Source organism: Watersipora subatra, chromosome 10, assembly GCF_963576615.1.
Source record: "Watersipora subatra chromosome 10, tzWatSuba1.1, whole genome shotgun sequence".
Classification (NCBI taxonomy): domain Eukaryota; kingdom Metazoa; phylum Bryozoa; class Gymnolaemata; order Cheilostomatida; family Watersiporidae; genus Watersipora; species Watersipora subatra.
This window is the reverse complement of record NC_088717.1, coordinates 47421774-47443942: the sequence shown is the minus strand read 5'-3', so window position 1 is coordinate 47443942 and position 22169 is coordinate 47421774. Positions and strand designations below refer to the sequence as shown.

Sequence of the window (22169 nt, the reverse complement as noted above, 5' to 3'; positions counted from 1 at the left end):
GAGTGCTGAGTCTCTGATCGATGTCAAATGCATAAATCTTCTCAATAGGCAACTTGTCAAAAACGTGTTGTACTATTACGTTAATAACCCTTTACAGTAACCTGTATAGTGTGATGGTTCATTTTCGATGAATTTTTGCTAAGCTCGCCATATTGATTTTTAGTACAGCTTAACTATACGCATATACGTATTACTCTTACCACAATCATAATTGCGTGATTATGGCTAGACAGATTAATCTTATACTTTAAATTTTCGAGCATGAAAACCAAGTATCTATTAGTCAGTTATCTGTAACCTTTGCATGACAGCACGTCAGAGAAGTTAATGTATTTTGATAAGATGTGCTAGATTCAACTCAGTATAACAATGTAAAACATACATACTGCAGTTTTGAAAATTTGGTACCAAAACCATAAATGCTGGAATCCTCCAGGTGTATAAAATATAACCTATCAAGTATATAAAACAAGATTTACATAGCTATATAAAAATGTTTTATATAACATGTATGTAAAACAATTTTATTGATATATTTTATAAATAAATTTTATAGACATAAAATAAATCACTAAAATTGGAAATAACTTGAACATTATTTAACTGTACAAAGCAAACAAAAGTTATACCAAGAATTTTCATAAAAATATTCTGATATAAACAGTATTGATACAAATGTACAACCAGAAAATGGAACATTAAACCAGTGCTTCCTCTTGACCAAGCCTTGTCTTCTCTTTAACAGGAGAACCAGAACAATCCGATGCAGGCGTCCAAAGAGTGCCGAGGCCAGAAGATTTAGTGGCTGCTATCGTTGAAGTAATCAGCTGAGTCAGCTCAGTATGCAGCGTATCGATATCCTTGTCTGCATCTATCATCTGTAGTAAAATAGACAATATTATAGACTTATAATGCTGTAAGCCAAATTACAAGATAACAAGAAGCTAGGCTGTCGTTGAAACGTACAATTGTAGTATATTTTGATGAATGTTCAACACCTCTTCAAACTGCTCAATAAATTATTAATACATTAGACGCCCCTATAACGAAAATTTCAGCTAACGCGAAGATTTTATGTGAAGTTGTTGCTTTTGATTATATAAAAAATTCCATATAACATAAAGCATCAAGTCAGGTGAGTTTTCAAATGCGATTTGAATGTTAATCTATCTCGATGCACTTGCAAAGAAAAAGCGACGTGCATAGAGCGTTATATCTATTACCGTAAATCCTCTAATTGAATACCATGGCGCTCTATTTTTCAACCCTCTCTCTATTGTGGCGGTCAATTGGAGGCGGCGTTAAAATAGAGGCTGGCGGTGTATTTTTCAAATGACTCGTCAAACTTTTTGGGTAGATAAATTTAGCCCTACGACGGGTGAAGCGAAGGTCGCCTGTACTTTGCTTTATTTTTTTGGTGGAGCGATATTAAACCTTTTGGATGCAATAAATCTGCTAACTTACTTCCAACTTGTCAAAGATATCTTACTAAATATGTATCGAGAAACCGAGAAATATCTCTACCTGTTGATATCTATTGCTTGCAATTGACCTGTGATGACATTATAGCCTGTGTCCTTCTTTGCAATTTGCTGGCATTTTTAATTTTTATTTCATTCTGAACGTGAAGACATATTTTTATTTTATATCTATATTTAACAATATTGCATGAAAGCTCATTGCACTCATTGATATGTTTGCTACATTTTGCAGCCAAACTTAGCTTTCTATGTGCAATAGAAGTGGAGTTATGAGCATCGATTCATTGCAAGCTGCGTTAAGATAGCTGCAATGATGCTATTAAATAACATGCCATAAATCTGCATATTTATAAGTTATATTATGATAATCTATCAAATGATACTAATATATATTCATGAACAAGTGACATAAACGAACCATACTTATATTACATGTAGAAACCAAAATAAACGTTGTTAAAAACAAAAATATTTCCATCGTTTGCTCGGATAGCTGCGTTTTGATTGTTGCTTTCGATGGGACGAACATCTTCTAGTGGTCCAATACCTTCCACAATATTTTCTGACCTCAACTCTTCTTCTGCACTGCTCAACTAGTCAATATTAGCGTACAAACAATTTTTTGGCAAAGCAAAACTTTTTTGCGCTGCATTTAGCCTGAATGCAAAGGGTAAAAGCTTGTTTGCTAAATGTAACCTTTGGCCCAAAACTTCCGAACTGTCTTTAAATACATGTTCTTCGAAGTATGAAGACCACGTTAAACAAGAAACTACTATTAGCCTGAGACTGTTAGTAATTATTTCTATGGTGTTGCTTTAAAATTTTTAATGAAAAAAAAACAGAAAAGCTTTAGAGTTGGACAACGAGAGAATTGATTATTATTGATATGAACCATTCATTATTAATACGATTTTGTCGACACTTTTCGACTGATCGATTGATATTATGGGCTCGTAAAGATCAAGATAATCAAAGTGGCGGTCAAATGGAGGTGGCATTCAAATAAAGGTTGTGTTCAATTAGAGGTTTTACGGTATATATATAACTTTTGCAAGATTTTAATTTGTTGTGATAGAACATCAGAAGTGTTGACAAAACAAAGAATAGGGTAGCTGCGCGATTGTTTACAAATGGGTCTATCCATAAATAAATGATTTTTTGGCAAAATTTCAAAACAGTAATTTCATTAAAATAATGCTTCACATATGAAGTATACATACTAAACCCTAAGATGGAAAATAATTGTAGGGGTGGTGCTCCTCTATCATGTTTTAATAGTCTGCTAAAGTTAGTGTATATGCACAAAATACTTTATAGTCATAATGGCAAGATAGAGATGCTTGTACATGGTATACATATTACTCTGAAAACAAATATCTAATTGTAATGTATTTCACAATGGCTTTGTTGCCCGTTAATGCATAAATTGGCATTGCGTGCACTGATCTATTGGTGTGGGGCTCTTTTATAAGTTGGCATGTTTTGAGTAACAATAGTGACAGGAAACATCAATAAGTTTCTACTACACTTGTATTATTAGTTCAAAATTAGTAGTAATTTATTTTCAACGCTAACTTTATACGCTGTACCTTTAACTAATTTCAGTTTTGCTCAAAATTGCACATATTTCCGAAATTTGTGTCACCGCTGTTACACTGTCACTATTGTTACACCCATCAACTCATCTAACTAAAGGATTAATTTGAGTGAATTTCACATTTAACAGTAATTTGTGGTGTTGTTGATGTTCTCATGTATGAGCTACTCTTTATATTGTAAATTTAAGCCATTGTGGGAACTTAACAAGCTTCTTCTAGCAAGTTAGCAAACGGTTGCAACCTTACAAATGTATTACTAAGACTTGAGACTCGGATACTGAGAATGGTTCAAAATTTAATCAAATCTACTCATGGGAGTAACTTGTAACAAGTGCTTGAAACAGAATATTGTTAGGTGGAAAGTCTGCTGGTCATTTCTGCTTTCAACATGGGTAAGACAACATCTGCAGAGTAGATGCGTAAATATCGTAAAAAATACGTCAATATTCAAAACAATAGACTCAATATTTGACTGCCCTAGTCAAAATCAAAAGAGTAGAACAGAATAAAGAGCTCAACTTACAGAAGATCAATTGGACGAAACTCGGAAAAAACCAAAAATTAGAGTTAAGTAATACAGAGATCGGGAAAAAATTTTGAAAGTAAAATTGCCAGGTATGTACATTCATTTATTTTCTTAAAAAAACTTAATGCTTTACTACACCTGCGTACATTATGGATGTTTCAAGTATTTTGTAAAAAAAAGTTATTAAAGTTTATATTCATTTTTTGTAGCCACCACTTCCCAATTTAGCAACCCACAATCTGAAAATAAAGCTGTAAAAAGATTGATCGAGCACTTCTAAACAGCCCAAGCAAATGTCGCCAGACCGTCCATAAACTAGCAACGACAGTTGGACTATCATTGTCAGAAGATGACAATAAAGATGAGGAAAGATAAAATATAACAAAGAAATAGAAAAGTAAAAGTATGCCATTGGAAAGTTTTAACTTTTTACTTTTGATTCTGATGACCATGCAATTAGTGACCCAGAAAGTGAGTGCAATTCCGAACCCAACAAACAACTAGCAAGCCCAATGAAAGAAGGTGATTTTGTGCTAACACTGCTGCCTGGAAAAAAGCTTCTAGGCATTATGTAGGAGTGGTAAACAGTGTAGATGCCCTCAAAACAAAAGTGCAGTTTTTTTTAAAGAGCGAAGCCAAAAAACACTTTTGTTGTTAATACAAAAAATATAGCATGGGTAGAATTTCATCACATAGCCAAGTCACTGTCTTGTCCTACTCGCTCTAAAAGAGGTCAGTAATGTTTTACAGAAGATTTAGAGCATGCAGCATGCTCTAAAACATTTTGTTAGTACATTCTCACAATTACATGATCAATATTCATTTTTTCATCTTACGTTATTTAAGCTTAATCATATTTGTCATGTATTATAACTATTATATTATTATATTTTATACTTTGAAACCAATAAAAACATTTCAAGTTAAGGCTTGTCTATATATATTGTAATCATTAGCTTTAATACCATTATTGATCTCATTGCAGTGAACTTAATTACTTATAAGTTTACAGGATACAAGAAGCGTAACGATGGTGACAATCGGATGTAACAGCGGTGACATGTTTACAAGCAAGTAGTTCACCACTACCATCTAATATCTGGATAAATTTTAGTGCAAATGTCAGCAAGCTTCTTTAAAATAAGACAAATAAGTTTTTATAATTGTGCTCGCCAACAAATCAAAGAGTTTTAAGGATAAGCAACTAGCTCTTCAAAATGCATATTTCTCTGATGTAACGCGAGCGACACACTAACTACAAAATTTATCAGTAAAAATTAACTTTAGTGTGACATATTATACATCATTCGAAAGAGCTTGTTGAGCTCTAAAAGAATATTTGATTTAAAATCATCTTAAATGCAATACCAATCTTTTATAATTAAATTTATGCTCTAATTGTAACAATAGTGATTATGGATAGACCCAAATACAAAAGCGATCGATTGGTGGAGGTGTTACAGTGTTGGTCTACCAATCCGAATTTGATGAGTTAGAGCATCGTTGAAACTTTTCTACTATTCTAACCTTGACCTCTGGATACAAATAGACGACGAACAGGCAAGTAGCCTACCACTTTTTTATAGTAAAAATATTTTCTTGATTTGCTTTAATGTAGACGTATAAAATATTTGGTATTAGTTTTACTTTGTAGAATAGACTGCTATTTAGAAAAAGTAAGCAAATCGTTGCAAATGAACGTCAAAGATGTGCGCTCTCCATCATCTTATTGTAAACTCACCTCAATCATGGTCTATAAACCAGTGAGATTGATCAAAAAAGGAGTAAATTTGCCGATGCAAACCAATAATACTGCAGTTACGGTACAGCCCACAAATAATAAAAAAACTAGTCAAGTTTTTCCTTTTTGCACCGCCATAGAGGTGAGTTTGGACAGTTTGAGCAGATTGGTTTAGACAGGCAATTTACATGTATTTTACTGTTCTTATAACGTAAAATCCCTATAATGTAAACAGTCCTGGAACGGATTATTTACGTTATGGGAGAACTTACTATATAGTTTATATTCCTATATTAATTGCAGATCTTCTTTCGCAGGTTTTACAAGCATAAAGCCGAGACATCTCGTGAAAGCCAATAAGGGGCAGCAAATGTTTTCACAACACAATTTATGCTATGCTTGGGCACAGCAGTAGCACAGGTCATTGACAAAAAGCAAACTACAATTTTTAAAGCTACGTAGATATCTAATTAGTTGACTAATGAAAAACTACAACTTTTAAAGCTGTGTAGATATCCAACTAGTTGACAAATAAAAACTACCATTTTTAAAGCTATGTAGATATCAAATTAGTTGACTAATAAAAACTACCATTTTAAAACTATGTAGATATCCAATTAGTTGACTAATAAAACTACCATTTTTAAAGCTATGTAGATATCCAATTAGGTGACAAATACAAACTCAATTCTAAGAGCATCACAGTATTACTGCATGATCTTCCCTTGATTGAGCATTTTTACAACTTCCTTGAAGGTAACCTAACATTCGTCCAAAATGAGCCTTAATGCGAATATAATTATAAATGGATTTATGGATGTTATTGCTATAGAAATCAAGCTTATCCGGTGACCCTACCTCCAATTGCAAACAGCAGTATATTGCAATTAAAATACTTACAAAGTCATTAAAGTTTTGCATTATTTGAATATTGGTCTTGAATTGGTAGATATGACTTACATATGACCAAACTAGAACATGCAAAATTTCTCATTTTTATATGCGCCACAAATATGAAAACAGCCAATTTGTTATATTTTTGGCTATATTTGCTGGTATGAAGCATTTAGCAGACAGCAAGAAAAATGCGCATTTGAATTCACCATTACATAAAGAATACCGAGGGAGACCAATCGATAATTGAGGCCAACACAAATCCAAATGCAGACAAACTCGGATAACTCAAACTTCAAAGGACCGAACGAAAGTGTTTGAGTTATCAGAGCGTTCAAGTTATCAGAGCACTGTCACAAGTCCATGTATTTATTAGTAGATAAATGTAGATATACAAATTATATATAAATCAAATGCATAGATGGCTTGTTGCAAATTAAAAGGCTTCTTTCTACTGTGAAGTTTCAAAAAGATTTCCTCAGAAAGTATAGAGATATTTCTATCACTTGAGATTGGTTTGCCGTTTTAGGTGATGTGATTACCAGGACGTTTTCAGATTAAAATTGGCAAAACTTGATCGCAGTTAAACTGCTCAGAAGAAAAGACATCTTTTTTTTGAGCGTTTTAACCAAGATCAAGTTTGCCGATTTTTCTTTAAGTTTATTCAAAGGTTAGCTCATTTTTCCTTGGTTTCGAAGGCCATTGCTAAGCGGATGTTTGGTGAAATTTGATTTTTTGCAAACCTTTAGAAAAGTCGTTAACAAAAATATTTTGCCGATGATGGTAATAACGACGTCTAAGAACTACTAAAAGTTGATGTTTATCTCTATGGCTTGGAATAAAGTGATATTCTAAAGCGATAACAACCGTCACAGTAACGATCTATTGCATCTATTACATCGAACTATTGATTGCTAAATTTTTGTGATGCAAAACAGATTAAACGACATACAGTATATTCCTGTGGAAATACTTGCTCCAACCTATCTAAGTTTCAACATACAAAAAACCTCCTAATGGATTAGCTTCGTATTTAAAGGTTTGACTTTATTATATATATATACAGTCAAACATGGATAACTCGAACTCCACGGGACCGAGCGAAAGTGTTCGAATTATCAGAGCGTTCAAGTTACCAGAGCACTGTCACAAGTCCATGTATTTACTTATTTATTAGTAGATACATGTACATATACAAACTATAATATAAATCAAAAGCACAAATGGTTTGTTTCAAATTACATGCTTCTAATGTAAAGTTTAAAACGTTTTTATCAAAAAGTATAGAGATTTTTCTATCACTGGAGATTGGTTTGTTGTTTGAGGTGATGTTATTGCCAGGACGTTTTTTAGATTGACATTAGCAAAACTTAATCGTTGTTGGAATGCTAAAAAAAAGACATCTTTTTCTTATGAGCGTTTTGCCCACGATCAATTTTGCCGATTGTTCTTGAAGTTTATGCAAATATTACCTCATTTTACCTAGCTTCCGAAGGACGAGCGCTAATATAATATCGCTAATATAAGCGGATGTTTGGTATAAATACAATTTCACCAAACCTTTAGAAAAGTCGTTGACAAAAATATTTTGCCGATGGTGGTAATAACGACGCTTATGAATTACGAAAAGTTGAGGTTTACCTCTATGGCTTGGAATAAAGTGATTTTCTAAAGCGATAACAACCATTTCGGTAGCCGTTGGGAAAAAACAGTTCGAGTTAACAGCGTTGAGTTTGAGTTATCTATAGCAATTTATCATTGCGTGGGAACGGACCAAAGAAACCGTTAGAGTTAACCATGTGTTCGAGCTATCCGTGGGCGAGTTATCCATGTTTCACTGTATATATATGTAAACATTGAGATTTACTTATATATATATGTATATATATAAGTAAATCTCAATGTTTGTCTGCCTGCCGTGCGTCTGTCCAGTTATGGCGATAAAGTTTTAGCGACAAAAAATTACCTTCATACTAGATTTGAACTCGTGCCATTGAAACTGCAAATCTACGAACAAAAGTGCGTAACCATAAAGCTAAGCAGTTTATATCATTACTATCGCCCTTACCATATACTGTATATCCTTTTCACGGTGGCACACCCTAAATATGAACATTTTATTATTAAAAGTACCTTTTGCGTTTATTATTTTTTGTACATTCTTTTGACATTGTTTCTTGACAACTATTCTTACATGCATAGAGTGAATGACTAGTGCAAGTGGTAGCATACCAAGAAGCGAAGCCGTAGGCCATACGATACCATGCCATGTGACACCATCTATTTACTAATCTTATAACCTTAAAAGCTTATTTTTTACCATATCCATCTCTTTAATTTGTAATTTTCAAACGCACATTTTCAAATTCAAATGTGCCGTTACTATTTCCGGTTACGGTAAATCTGTAAAAACTAAATGCTTTTTAGGTGAACAATTGTATTATCTGGAGTAAGAATTGCCTATACATTCTCTCGCCGTTCGGTCAGAAAAAGTATCAAACAAAGAAAGTTTGACATTCCATTCTTACATTTGTACCAGTATCAAGGGGTACCAGTACCATCCATCAAAACTTTGAATATAACGGGCTTTTGCTGCAACAGCAACCTTCTTTATACACACACTTCCATGTGCTCATTGTTTATTTGTTTTCTTAACCCTTTGGCTGAGTGAAAGCCCCGCAAAAACACCCGAAAACCGTGTAATTTATTTTTGAAAATAAATAAAATCTGTATTTTATGAACATGCATAGCTCAAACTCAAATTTATTTCGATTAAAAAAATCTTTTGTACATAAACAATCATTTACATATGTACAACTACAAAAAACTTGCATCTATGTACAGTTGTCCCTGTATGAAATGCTTGAAAGCATTCCTTTCGGTAGAGTCCAATGCTACAACGCAGCCGTGCGAGCAACCATAACGATCACTTTTCTCTGTACATTCAAAAGTTTATTTCACTTCTATCATCTGAATAATTTTCATACTGATCAGCCAAAAAATCACTAACGATCGCAAGACCAAATACATTTTTATTTTACCGTTTTGAACATCAAGCCGATGTTGACTGGTTTTTACAACTTCCATTTTTTCCAAGGAGGTGTGATTTATTTAGAATTTAGCACAAGGCAACGCCTCCCAGATATTCGTTTCATATTGTAATTCATCTAATAATATCTTGTTGATGATATTTAAATTTTACAAGCGTTTGTATCCTTTGTTAAACATTACTAGGCAACAGCTTTACAAACACCTACCGAAAGCGACATAAAAGCCGTTTCCTCATACAAACAATAAACATCATTTTTGTCATTTCCCCAACCAAATGGTTAATATCGTGGGCTGAGCGCAAAATTGTTGTAACTTTCCTTATGTTCTATATGAAGTTACAACAATTTCGCGCTCAGCCCACGATATACTTGCATACTGCACAAAAACACTTTTCTCACGATATGTATTTTAAAAGTTAGAACATGGTAAATGTATGTATATGTTAAATAAAGACAAGAACACCCGGGCACCGCCGGGCATTCGTCTAGTACTAAAATATACTAAGAACCAAACTTGGGTGTGAACATCGCAGTGTGATTCACTCTCAAGCTCAAATCAAACTAAAAAATCAACTCAAGCTGAGCCTGCCAAGTCCAATGGGTTTACTGATATATCATCTAGAGGGGTAAATATATAACCAAGAACCACCTGTCTGAGTCAATTTGAAGCCTACCTTCCAATTGTCTTCCCCACTCAGTTTTGAGTAGTTGGCTGCAACTCTTTTCTGAAAGTCTGTCTGTTCGTATCTTTCATCACCAAAGCCTCCTCGGCGTGCTGCCTGCTCTGGAGTGAGAGTTAGGAAAAGCACGAGATCTGGCCGAGGCAGCCCGACATCTGCCTGCTTACACCAGTCCAAGCTGAAACCCTTCAACGAATTCAAACACTAACTTCTCAAACCATGTATGCGTGATGCAATGAATTCAAATACTGACCTCTCAAACTGTGTAAATGTATGCATCAAGCAACGAGTTCAAACATTAACTCCTTAAACCATGTACATGTATGCGTGATGCAATGAATTTAAACACCGACCCCTCGCACTGTGTACATGTATTGGTAAAGCAACAAATTCCAACACCAACATTTCAAACCATGTATGCGTAACGCAATGAATAAAAACACCAACTTTCAAACCATGTACATGCATGCGTAATACAAGCCTATTAAACTGAGAGAACCTACGAGTAGGTTTCAGACTGAGTTAAGAACTGCAGGCTGGAGTGAATAGCAAACCGGAGATGGATGAATCACAACGTTATGGATGAGAATAGCAGTGCGATGAGTAAAGTAAGCAGTATAAGATTCAATTAATGGCAGCGGGTGAAAATAGATGTGAAAGCCTAAATGGATCCTATTCACACATATACTCAAGAATGTTTGAAGAAAAGCTGATAAACTTCAATTGAAAGAAACAAAACAGGCGCTGACAAGACATTTATTATGAACATACATCTAGACACGAAAGTGGTCGTCAGCATGACTAAACTATTGTACTTTTCGCACTACTAACCGGACCGCTATATAAGCCGCATCTACTTTATTTAAAAAAAAAGATAATAAAACAATACATAGGCCGCACCATTTGTATAGGCCGCAAAACTCATGACGGTGCTTTTTAATGCAGCAACCGCTTTGCTAATTGAAACGGAACAGTTCCCTGAGGCACTGTTCCGTATTAACCGATGCTTTTTCACCCAATGCCTAACGGAACAGTACCGTTAGGCAATGTTTCGTGTTTTTTCTTTCACTGGTAAAGGCACACTAACTAATGATTTTTTCTTTCACCTAGCGGTGAACAAAAAAACAAAAGAATAGCCGCAACCTCTAAATAAGTCGCATGGCTCAAAACAACGGAAAAAATTAGCGGCTAATAGTCCGAAAAGTATGGTATTGCTGACTGTGCAAGCAGATATCCAAAAAAGCATAGAACCAGTTGTACTATTCATGAGTTACATGAACAGTAGACCCTGCGATAATGTAAACCTCCTATAACATAAATTCTACTTAACGTAAAGAATTGATGTGAAGTTTTGCTTCGTATTACATAATAAATTTCATATAACTAAAGCGTCAAGTAGGTGCAAGTTGAACAATGAGAGTTCAATAATTAACCTTAAAGGTTGACTTGCAACAAAATTCACATTACCGTTATTTGATATCAAAATATTCACCATGTCTTACTCTGTTGTGTTGTAGGTGCAAAATATGTAGGAATGTGAGTACAAGCTCTTAAAAGCTCAAAAACAAACAGAAAATTGCAGCCATACGACACCGACGTAGTTTGGATGTGCTCAAATGTGATGTAGTTGTGAGAGATGGTTTCTGTTTACACTTTCTTGCAACCCTATTCGTCGAAATATTTTCACAAATATACTTCAAGCATTCAATAAAACTATGTCTATTGTTCTTACACATCTATTTCATCGTCATCGTAATGCTGTCACTTTTAGCAGTGATGTCTTATAACTTACCGTAAAAATTCGTTTAATTTTTTAGCCTTAGCTTGAAGGAGTACATATCATTGTCTGATAGTCATGGCGAGCCTGTTGGTCACTTGTGATAATCGAAAAGTGCTGCAGAAATTATTTGCAAAGTATTGGGTCACATGATATCAGATTACGACTTGACGATTAGACCAAACCGAAACAAAACTGTAAAGTAGCGAGCATCTATATTTGATACGGGGTCTTCGGTAAAACCCGAAGTGTTTGTCATAAACTAGTACAGTGCACCCTCGAGATACGATTACCCTGATATACGATTTTTTCACCTTACGAAGTCAAACATTGCGATATCTTCACCTCGCTATATGAATTTTATTTCACCATACGAATTTGAGAAAAGTTTCGCCCGAGTTAAAATTTGGCCGTCGGTTTGCTCATAACACACGTCGAAATAAAAAAGACACCGAAATATAGTTTGCCGAAAACATTCTTAGAACGTTTAGAAGAGACACGATGATCGACTTCTCTCATTTCCGGGTGGAAAATTTCGTGTAAAATACACAAGCGAGAGCAAATATTCATTCGTAGCGTTATTATAGCTTTTACTATAAACTTTTAAGTCAGCATACGTATATAACTACAACTATCTACATTTAATTCGTTGTCTATAGAATCTGAGACCGATACAAACGGTACAAAACGAAGGAAACATGATTTCTATGTCAACAAAGTTGGATGTCGTAAGAAGGGACCCGTATTATTAACATTGTCAAGGAATATGATCGCAACCAATCAGCATTTGCAATTATTATTAAAACAAAAACTCCATTAAAGCAAGCACAAGAAAAAGCTTCCGACTGAAGATTTGAATGAGCTAGGTCATGTACGCGATCAGCATTCAAAAGGAGCAACCATTTAGTAAAGGCGAGGATGTAGAAGATACTGAAAATCCCACATTCGCAGAAATATTTCAAGTGTTTAATTTACTGATGTGGATTGTACATTAAAACAATGCATGTATAATATATATTATTTATCTCTTGTGTGGCATGTTTTTCAACTTTTATTCATTTTATTTGTTTCCTTTTGATTTTATGTTATATTTTCTTGTTTAACCATGTCTTTGCATATGGGCTTGTTATCTTCTACGCGAATACAATTCATCGTATGTATGTATGCAACTCATATAACTAGCTACTCAAGATAGTTGACGCATCCACATTACTTTCTGAAACTTGCTAAAGCTCTGTCCCCCCATAGGGTATAAATACGTACAAACTTTGTATGTATGGTTACATTGATTCTTGTGCACATTTCATACAAGACAAACGACTGTACCACATTCTCTGTATCCTTTTACAAGCGCTAGCTAGCAATTTTCTGCATTGCACCATCAATGTTTTCGTAGAAAAAGTAGAAAAATTGGACAGGAATGGACAACTTCTTTTAGCCTGCTAAAAAATTCCAATTCATTACGTTTTAAATTTATTTTCAAGTTTCCAGCACCATAATTAGCATTGATACATTTTTGCCTCCTTTCTGCTTTACCCGCTACATGTACCAGCTAAAACCACGTTACTCTAAAGGTATGTACGTTCAGTATAGAAAATATAATTTTATTTTTCTTTTCGGTAGCCATTAAATGGTCAAGTGTGCGAGAGGCCGTTTTCTATAACTGCATCGCTCGACCTTATTGATTTAGGTTGAAAAAGGTTTCAACCAGATAGGCTAAAGTTTATAGTGAAAGTGAAGATAGGAACTGCTGAAGGATAAAATTTTGTGATAAAAAATTGAAATTCAGTAAAATAGTTCAAAATACATACTAAAACTTAGTTTTAAGTGTAGGCTTAGCAAGCTAAACTTACTTGAAGTGAATTCAAAGCTTATGTTATGCGTACTTTTTGAAGGCAAGAACTCCTTACCGTACGTACTACATTTGGTACACACATTATAATTTTGCATTTTATTGCAGATCATAACCATTAAAATACACTAAATGCAATACAGTTACTGTAGGTAACTATAATTACTAAAGTTAACATACTATTTTGTTGCTAATTGTCAATATGTACACATTTTTATAATAAAAAAATGACGGGGTAAAATAAATTAAATTTAATTAAATTAATCGATAAAAAAATTTTACCAGGGGGTGTTTGCATTGTATAATTACAATGGTCTCTATACCCCGATATACGATTTTTTCACCATACGATGCCAACCCTGGAACGAATTAACATCATATCTCGAGGGTGCGCTGTACTACGATAAGTTTTATATTGAGCTTTATATTGGCCTTTCAATTCTCGTGAGAACATACGTGACAAGACAATAACCAAATTTCGTGGCACGTCATCGAGATAAAGAGATTCCAATCTACGGCGACTTGTCGTTTGTGAGCTTTTAAGAGCTTGTAATCGCATTTCCACATATTTGGCACTTACAACACAACAGAGTAAGACATGGTGAATCTTTTGATACCAAATAACTGCAATGTGAATTTTGTTGCAAGTCAACCTTTAAAGATATCATTTTCCCTCCCGCCGCGCTTGGGAGAAAAACACCGTAGAGGGGTATAACTATTATATATGTATCACTATCCATAGCGTAGAGAATCAGTAACTGCACGATTATTAGGTGGTCGATAAGTGCAGGTGTTAGAATGTCGGTCTACCAAGGTGAATATGCCGAGTTGGAGTACCGATGAAAGCACCTTTTATCATGACATTTAACCCTAGATTTTGATGGTAGGATAGACATCGCTTTTATTATAGTAAACTATATTTTTGTTTTTATTCGCAGCATAGACTCGGCTGTGCAAAAAATTGATTTAAATTGATATTGCCACATACCGTAAAACTACCGTAATCATGGACCCTAAAACAACTGAAAGTAAAGAGAAAAGTTATTGAATTAAACCAGCGATATCACAGTAGCTGGACACGATTTAAATCAAAAGTTATGTCTTTTCCTGTTTGAAGGGCAAAAGGGGTGAATTTAGTATCATCTTGTAATAGATTAAGCAATTTACATGTATTTTGCTATTTTTATAACTTGAAACCCCTATAACGCAAATGTCCTTGGAATGGATTATTTACGTTATTATTTATGTTACGTTATTACGTCTCCAAATTTTCCAAAGCAAGTGTTTATCAAATATTGTTACTCATACTTTTAATATTCAATTTATATTAAATATATAATAATATATTTAATATTCAATGCGGATTGCACTTTCGCGCAAATTGTGATATCAGAAGATTTTTTAAAATGAATTTGCACAAGTCTTGATAGAATGCACATTTATCATGACTAAGGTCATGACACCTTGAAGGTCTCTTGAATGTCCCATTGTGATTCCACCAAATAATACCTTGAAAGACCAGTTAGCCATGAAGTCTAGAGATATACATTTTTTTAAATTAACTTTCCATTGTGTCAAACTTTCCATTGTACGTAATAATGACAATTCCATAAAAAATTAATTGTGTATAACGTATTCCGTTGCTATAAACACCATCAAGTGACACCTGTGGAAGTAGTATACCTGTGGAACTTATGACAGAAGGAAACCAGTTGTTTCCACAGTTTTCTTTTAATGTAAAGATTATCACTATATGACTAACACAGACGGTAGAAGACCCAACTAATAACTAGCCAAACCAAGAAAAAAAGTTGATGCAGCAGATGAAATCTGCTATAAATATTTAATTTAGCCTCCTGACCCTGGCACTTTACTCAGTTATTTTGACTAATAATCTTATTGAAAGTGTGGGGTAATGTGCTAAGCCCGCAGTTGCATAGTTTTCATCAATAAATTATAAAATAAGTTATTGGAAGCAGGACAATTCACAGACTAGCTAAGGATTTATAGTAGTTCTCAATTGGTTAATTTTATGTCTAGACAGATATTTGTGTGCCTAATAGCCAAGGAAGAGTTGAGAGGATGAAGGCAGCAATTAAGAAGGACTATTGTATATCCCTGCATATAAGCCGATTGATGTTACAATTTTTTTTACAACACTAAAGGGTTCGGCTCGTACGCGCGTAACTCTGATCGAAATCAAATGGAATGACATTATGCTAACTTAATTTTAACAACTACAGCTCAAACCATGCAAGGCCTGCGACTGGTAGCCTTTTAGCCTACCGACAGTTCATTTAATACAGTAGCGATGGTACTTGAAGAGAAGCAAATTTATTGAAAAAGAAATGCATCAGAGCTGACACATTTAGCCTTTTTCTGTCTAGTTTTTGTTCTCATGGTAAGAATGTGCACACCCGCGCAAAACAGCTCTTGTTTAACAATACTAGGCTACGACAGCAATAACAGTCTGTGATTGGTTGGTCATACACATGATCGCCGGCAATTTACTCGAGTCACATACAATTGCATTAACAGTGTCAGTTTAACTGAAACATATTTTAACAAATAAATTTCTAGTTTTACCCATGAAAGGATACAAATCTCTGACAATGCTTCTTTAATAGTGGTTACCGCTATTACTAACTCTTTCGCTACCAAATAAATTTTTTTACCAGAACAATTACATATTTGGTAAAATCAAATAACTGACATTGATACATATAAGCTGTCAAAACATTTGAACAAATTAATTAGCAAACAATTTCACATCATCTGAAGCCGTAAAAAGACACAAATGTGTTGCAGAATAAGTTCGGACACTTTTTGTCCTCTTCGTACTACCATGGTTGAAGAGTCAAGCAGGTTCCGATCAGATGAATTATCACTATTATTATAGCTTGAAGTATTATTATTACTGTCAAGAATAAACACTCACTACCCTTACTATTGCCTAATAGATAATCATGACCTCAATCTAATCTCAACCACCACCACTCACCTACAATTTGTGTGTCTGATAATCGCCAAAAAATAGCTATTCAAGCGATTTTGCAAAGCGAAACTAAGCTCGGCGTGAAATGCAAACACGTTTTCCATTGGCTGAACGCTAACAGATGATTGTTTCCTTTTGATTAGGAGACGACACTTTAAGTAATTATACAACTTGTCACCAATCAGAAAGGTTTTGTACTAAGCTTACATAAGGCGCTCCACCTTGGTAAGTTTTTGCTTTCAGAGGTACGTATGGCGTGTTACGATTTATAGGGTCGGCTTCCATGCAAATTCTTATACATTTCCAGATTTCGAGGCTGTTTTTCGAGAGCCAGCTTTAATGTGAGATAGGCTTATATGCGGGAACACATGGTAACAAAGATGCTAAAAAACTTTTCTAAGAAAGTAGCTTGGAGTCGAAGCCACATATCTATGGAAATGTCTACTCACCGGCTTGGCTGCAGTGAAAGCAGCCCCTGAATAAGCATATCGATCTACTATGACAGTTGTGCCATTCTCTATATGTTTCTTCAGATCAGGCCTACAAACGGAGAGACCATGAGAAGTTGCTCGCTATACTGGGAACCTACAGCTCTATTACCGAAACACCTCCAAGTAGCACAACCATTATTTCGCCTACAGAGTCCTCTATACACAAACAATTGTGATTAGAGAACTATCTCTTACCTTGAATTATCAGTCATTTTACATCTCTACAGTACTATTTTACATGCCGGTACCATGGCAGTGCGGTGGTCAGTGAGTGATAGTCAGGTGTGTTGTGAGAGATAGTCAGATGTGCTGTGAAAGATAGTCAGGTGTGCTGTGAGAGATTGTCAGGTGGGCTGTGAGAGATAGTCAGGTGTGCTGTGAGAGATAGTCAGGTGTGCTGTGAGAAATAGTCATGTGTGCTGTGAGAGATTGTCAGGTATGCTGTGAGAGATAGTCAGGTGTACTGTGAGAGATTGTTAGGTGTGCTGTGAGAGATAGTCAGGTGTGCTGTGAGAGATTGTCAGGTGTGCTGTGATAGATTGTCAGGTTTGCTGTGAGAGATTGTCAGGTGTGCTGTGAGAGATAGTCATGTGTGCTGTGGGAGATTGTCAGGTGTGCTGTGAGAGATAGTCATGTGTGCTGCGAGAGATAGTCAGGTGTGCTGTGAGAGATTGTCAGGTGTGCTGTGAGAGATAGTCAGGTGTGCTGTGAGAGATTGTCAGGTGTGCTGTGAGAGATTGTCAGGTGTGCTGTGAGAGATTGTCAGGTGTGCTGTGAGAGATAGTCATGTGTGCTGTGGGAGATTGTCAGGTGTGCTGTGAGAGATAGTCATGTGTGCTGCGAGAGATTGTCAGGTGTGCTGGGAGAGATAGTCATGAGTGCTGTGAGAGATTGTCAGGTGTGCAGTGAGATAATCAGGTGTGCTGTAAGAGATTGTCAGGTGTGCTGTGAGAGATTGTCAGGTATGCTGTGAGAGATTGTCAGGTGTGCTGTGAGAGATTGTCAGGTGTGCTGTGAGAGATTGTCAGGTGTGCTGTGAGAGATAGTCAGGTGTGCTGTGAGAGATTGTCAGGTGTGATGTGAGAGATCATCAGGTGTGCTGTGCGAGATTGTCAGGTGTGCTGTGAGAGATTGTCAGGTGTGCTGTGAGAGATAATCAGATGTGCTGTGAGAGATTGTCAGGTGTGCTGTGAGAGATTGTCAGGTGTGCTGTGAGAGATTGTCAGGTGTGCTGTGAGAGATAGTCAGATGTGCTGTGAGAGATAGTCAGGTGTGCTGTGAGAGATAGTCAGGTGTGCTGTGAGAGATTGTCAGGTGTGCTGTGAGAGATAGTCAGATGTGCTGTGAGAGATAGTCAGGTGTGCTGTGAGAGATAGTCAGGTGTGCTGTGAGAGATTGTCAGGTGTGCTGTGAGAGATAGTCTAGTGTGCTGTAAGAGGCTGTCAAGAGTGCCAATAAAGCGCAGAGAATAAGTATGTGTACAACTATTCTTACATGCAAAAAGGTGAATAATTAGTGCAAGTGGTAGCATAGCAAGATGCGAAGCTGTAGGCCATATGATATCATCTATTTACTTACCTCTGCCCTGGCTTTGAAATCGATGGACACAGCCCTCACTATGATGAAGGCTCATAGATTATCTCTACTCAAACCAATATATTTTGTCTTTAATAGGCTGCAGATTACAACCACCATAAATTTGTTTCCTTCAATAGGGAATTAAAATTTGGTCTTGCCTTGCGTTCGTAAAATAATAATCTATTCGATGTTATCAAGGCACAATATCTTGAGTAGAATTTAAAAAACCTTCTAGCTGTCTAACCAATAGAACAAGATACTAAACTAAAGCCCCAATACTCACATGAGTTCCCATCTATTTGCAGAGAAAAGAAGGTGCACAGCGTGATCATCTAACTCACACTTCTTTGCCAAATAGTCAGCTATCACCTTACCAATTGCCGTAGATCTCTCTAGTATTAATACAGAATGACAAATAGGTGATGATTTCTATACATTATATATTCATGAGTGAATACAAATACATGTTGATTTCTATGCGTGTTGTATTCATGAAAGGGAACATGTGAAAAGGGAATCTTCAATGAGGACTTTGGGTATACAAGTTTTGAGGGCGAAATTTTATTGATCAGCGTTAGAACTAATCAACACTAACGATAAAATCTCTTGATTCTGCCTTTTGATTAGCCATATTACCAGGTCTATAGACTGTACTATAACTTCAGGAAAAAACCTTGTAAGAAAGCTCTGTCGCAAATTCTAAAAACAGAATTCACAGCTAATAGAACAGAAGAATGATATGAATATGGATATAGTCGGTGAAACACAAAAACAAATCAGAATGATACATATTAACTAAACTCACCAGGAAATCGGAACAGTTCGACAGAATGACCTTGGTTATTTAAGGTGTCTTTAAGCATCTTGCATTGCGTAGACTTTCCTGACCTATCGACACCCTCCAAAACAACAAGTGCCCCTCTCTTCATCAAGCGTGATGATGAGGTTGAAGGCATCCTGCTGTGCTGCTATTATTACTACAAAAAAAAACAAGGCAACAAGGTAAATTTGTAATGTTACCCATAATGAGTGCAATGCAGAATAAACAAGGAAAAAAGAGATAACCATACATATATATATATATTATCCACAACACAAAAACCCAAAGGATAGATTTCTTAAATCCTTTCTAGCCTAATGATCACATGCAACAACCATAAGACCTATCTTAGAAGTTCTAGCATTTTTTCTTTCAACAGCAACTGTAAGAGTGCTAAACTGATGTAAGAGAGCCAGTACTACTTTTCATATTTTTTATAATTCCAATGAGTGTTACCACTGATTTTGGTAAATGCATTGATTGATACATGCTTGTCTGCTCACTAAAATTAAACATTACAATGGCTATGATGATCCAAAGTGATTGAAAGTTTGTAAAAGCGGTCATGCTATGGCACATCCCAAATGTTTTTTTACTGTAGAAAAATAATGCAAAGTGTTGTTGTTTTCCCTTTCCATTTGCCTTTGCTTGACTAACACAGTGCTGAATGTGAATGGGAATTAATCAATTTGCTAGGGTCGTATGCATCTTCAAGGCCTATGTGTTGACTACATTGGCGTCATATTTTCATAGGTGAAGTCCATGTGTCTTACGATGGTAAGGAAATTCAAACAGCAGAACCAAAATATGATTTCCACCGATGTAAAGGGAATTATGCCACTAAGCAAACAGCCAATGAGAAAAGAATGATATATGATAACTTAAGAGTCTTCCCATCACATGATGTCCAGAGCATTTACCTGCGTGATTGTGTAACAGCTACCCTAGCACAGCTGAAAAGACGACAGCCACGTAGTAATGATGACAAAGCTATACATAAAACTTCATAAGCATGTTCGAATACTAAGGCAGTATGCCAGGCAGCATTCCTGAAAATTCATGGTATAAAAGCGTCTCAACTTGAGAAAAACATGCTGAAATGAACAATAGTGTTCTAGATAGCATAGGCAAGCATGATAGCCACCCACAGATTGATCCGGCAATCCACGAAAATGTCCACAAGCACAGCAAAATTTCCAAGCAGAGAGCAGCTACAACTGGTCGCAAAACAAGCACAAAACATCTAGACTTGGAGCTAACTATAAACAGCATGTGAAACATCTACAATGAAACCTACAGAATGCCAGGTGAATTGCTGGCTCTAAAATGATATCTTCAACCATGAGTTCAACATAGCATTTGGATATGCAAGCAGCGACATCTGCGACACGTGTGAGCGGTTTACCAGCAGCTAAAGCCTGTAATGACGCCCAGAATGCGAGGAAACTAATCACCGAGCGAGAACTCCATCAAAGAAAAGCTGATGAAGTTTGCTTCACACAGAACTTATTGAAGCCGTGGAATCAGCAAGGGAAATAAATGACAGTTGTTTTTGACTTTTTGTCAATAGATTATGAGAAAAACCTTTCCTTATCGCTAACCGGTGTGGGCCAAAAATACTTTAAAAGCAGCTCTGGCTGCTGATATCTGCATTCACAGTAGGGTAAAGCGAAAAAGCAGAAATGTACCACAATGTCCACATGAACCACAATGTCTCAAATCTGCCACCTGAAGTCAATCATTGTGATCGTCGATGACTATCACGTGAGTGATAGCTTCTCTTAATAAAGGAACACGTAACTACATAACAAAGTATTTTCATTTTCGAGTCAAGCAAAACACTTCATAACCAACCCATAAGCTTTTATCATGCAATTACCATACAATCATAAAATGACAAGACCAGTACAGCCAGTCCATGTTGTTTTCATTTTGCATTGGGATTTCTATGCCTATCTTCACTCCATGGTGAACGACTGATAGTTCTAATACTAGACTTGAGATTACATATCTAACACCTCGCCACAGTCGCAAGCCACGTGACAGAGACTTCGGTGGGATTGAGAAGAAGTGTAGAAGGAAAGAAAAGGTGTCAGTACTAGCGCTGAGCACGTGTAATAAAACTCGTTGAACTCGCGTGTTTATCTTCTCTCGAGTAATAGAACTTTTTCACATTTCAATCTTGCGGGCCCAGATTTTTATTTGTGAGTTCGAGTTTTGGTACATGAATCCATCGAGTAGAATGGACAAAAACTCGGTCTATTGCACCCTCGGGTCTAAGCACTGTTTAACAACTCGCCTGTTAACACTGCGAGCACAAATATCGGTTGATGGAAAATACATGTAGTAAAAACTAATAAATAAGCTGAATAGAATTATAATTGCATTGAAAATTTTAAGATATGTCCGGTGTTTAGAAATTTTAGACATAAAACCCATATTAAGTAACCCGATACCCGAAAAGCCCGTTGGCCAAGAAGCACTCAGGCCAAGCACTACTGGCTACCTGATACTCGAAAAACCTGAATGGAAGGCAGCGGAGTCTTAACTCATTGGGCAAGAAGTAATCATGCCCAGCACTAGTCAGTACCATCCAAGCTAATCAATCTGACTCACACAACTCAAAATTTTGATTCCAACAACAGTTTTGCTGAAACCATTAAAGTTGGGTAGTGTTCTTAGAGTG

The 22169-nt window shown here is 35.8% G+C and overlaps 1 protein-coding gene across 1 annotated transcript; it reads right to left on the bottom strand.

The window, feature by feature from the left end:
- Nucleotides 1-315: 315 nt before the first annotated feature.
- On the bottom strand, nucleotides 316-19640 carry LOC137405883 (thymidylate kinase-like). The gene is made up of 5 exons (XM_068092323.1): nucleotides 19469-19640; nucleotides 18947-19055; nucleotides 17044-17134; nucleotides 9965-10156; nucleotides 316-878 (listed from the first exon to the last, which is right to left on the bottom strand). Exons 1-5 carry the CDS (start codon nucleotides 19617-19619, stop codon nucleotides 699-701), a joined length of 723 nt encoding a protein of 240 aa, XP_067948424.1. The 5' UTR covers nucleotides 19620-19640; the 3' UTR covers nucleotides 316-698.
- Between the last annotated feature and the right edge of the window lie 2529 nt (nucleotides 19641-22169).

What these genes read in the sequence shown, in the direction of transcription:
- LOC137405883 (XM_068092323.1), bottom strand. Translation starts at nt 19,619, where the DNA reads ATGCCTTCAACCTCATCATCACGCTTGATGAAGAGAGGGGCACTTGTT. An exon ending in CGAACTGTTCCGATTTCCTG is followed by an intron (nt 19,056 to 19,468) that starts GTGAGTTTAGTT and finishes TATTAATACTAG; the next exon opens with AGAGATCTACGGCAATTGGT. An exon ending in GTGGGGAAGACAATTGGAAG is followed by an intron (nt 879 to 9,964) that starts GTAGGCTTCAAA and finishes ATTTTACTACAG; the next exon opens with ATGATAGATGCAGACAAGGA.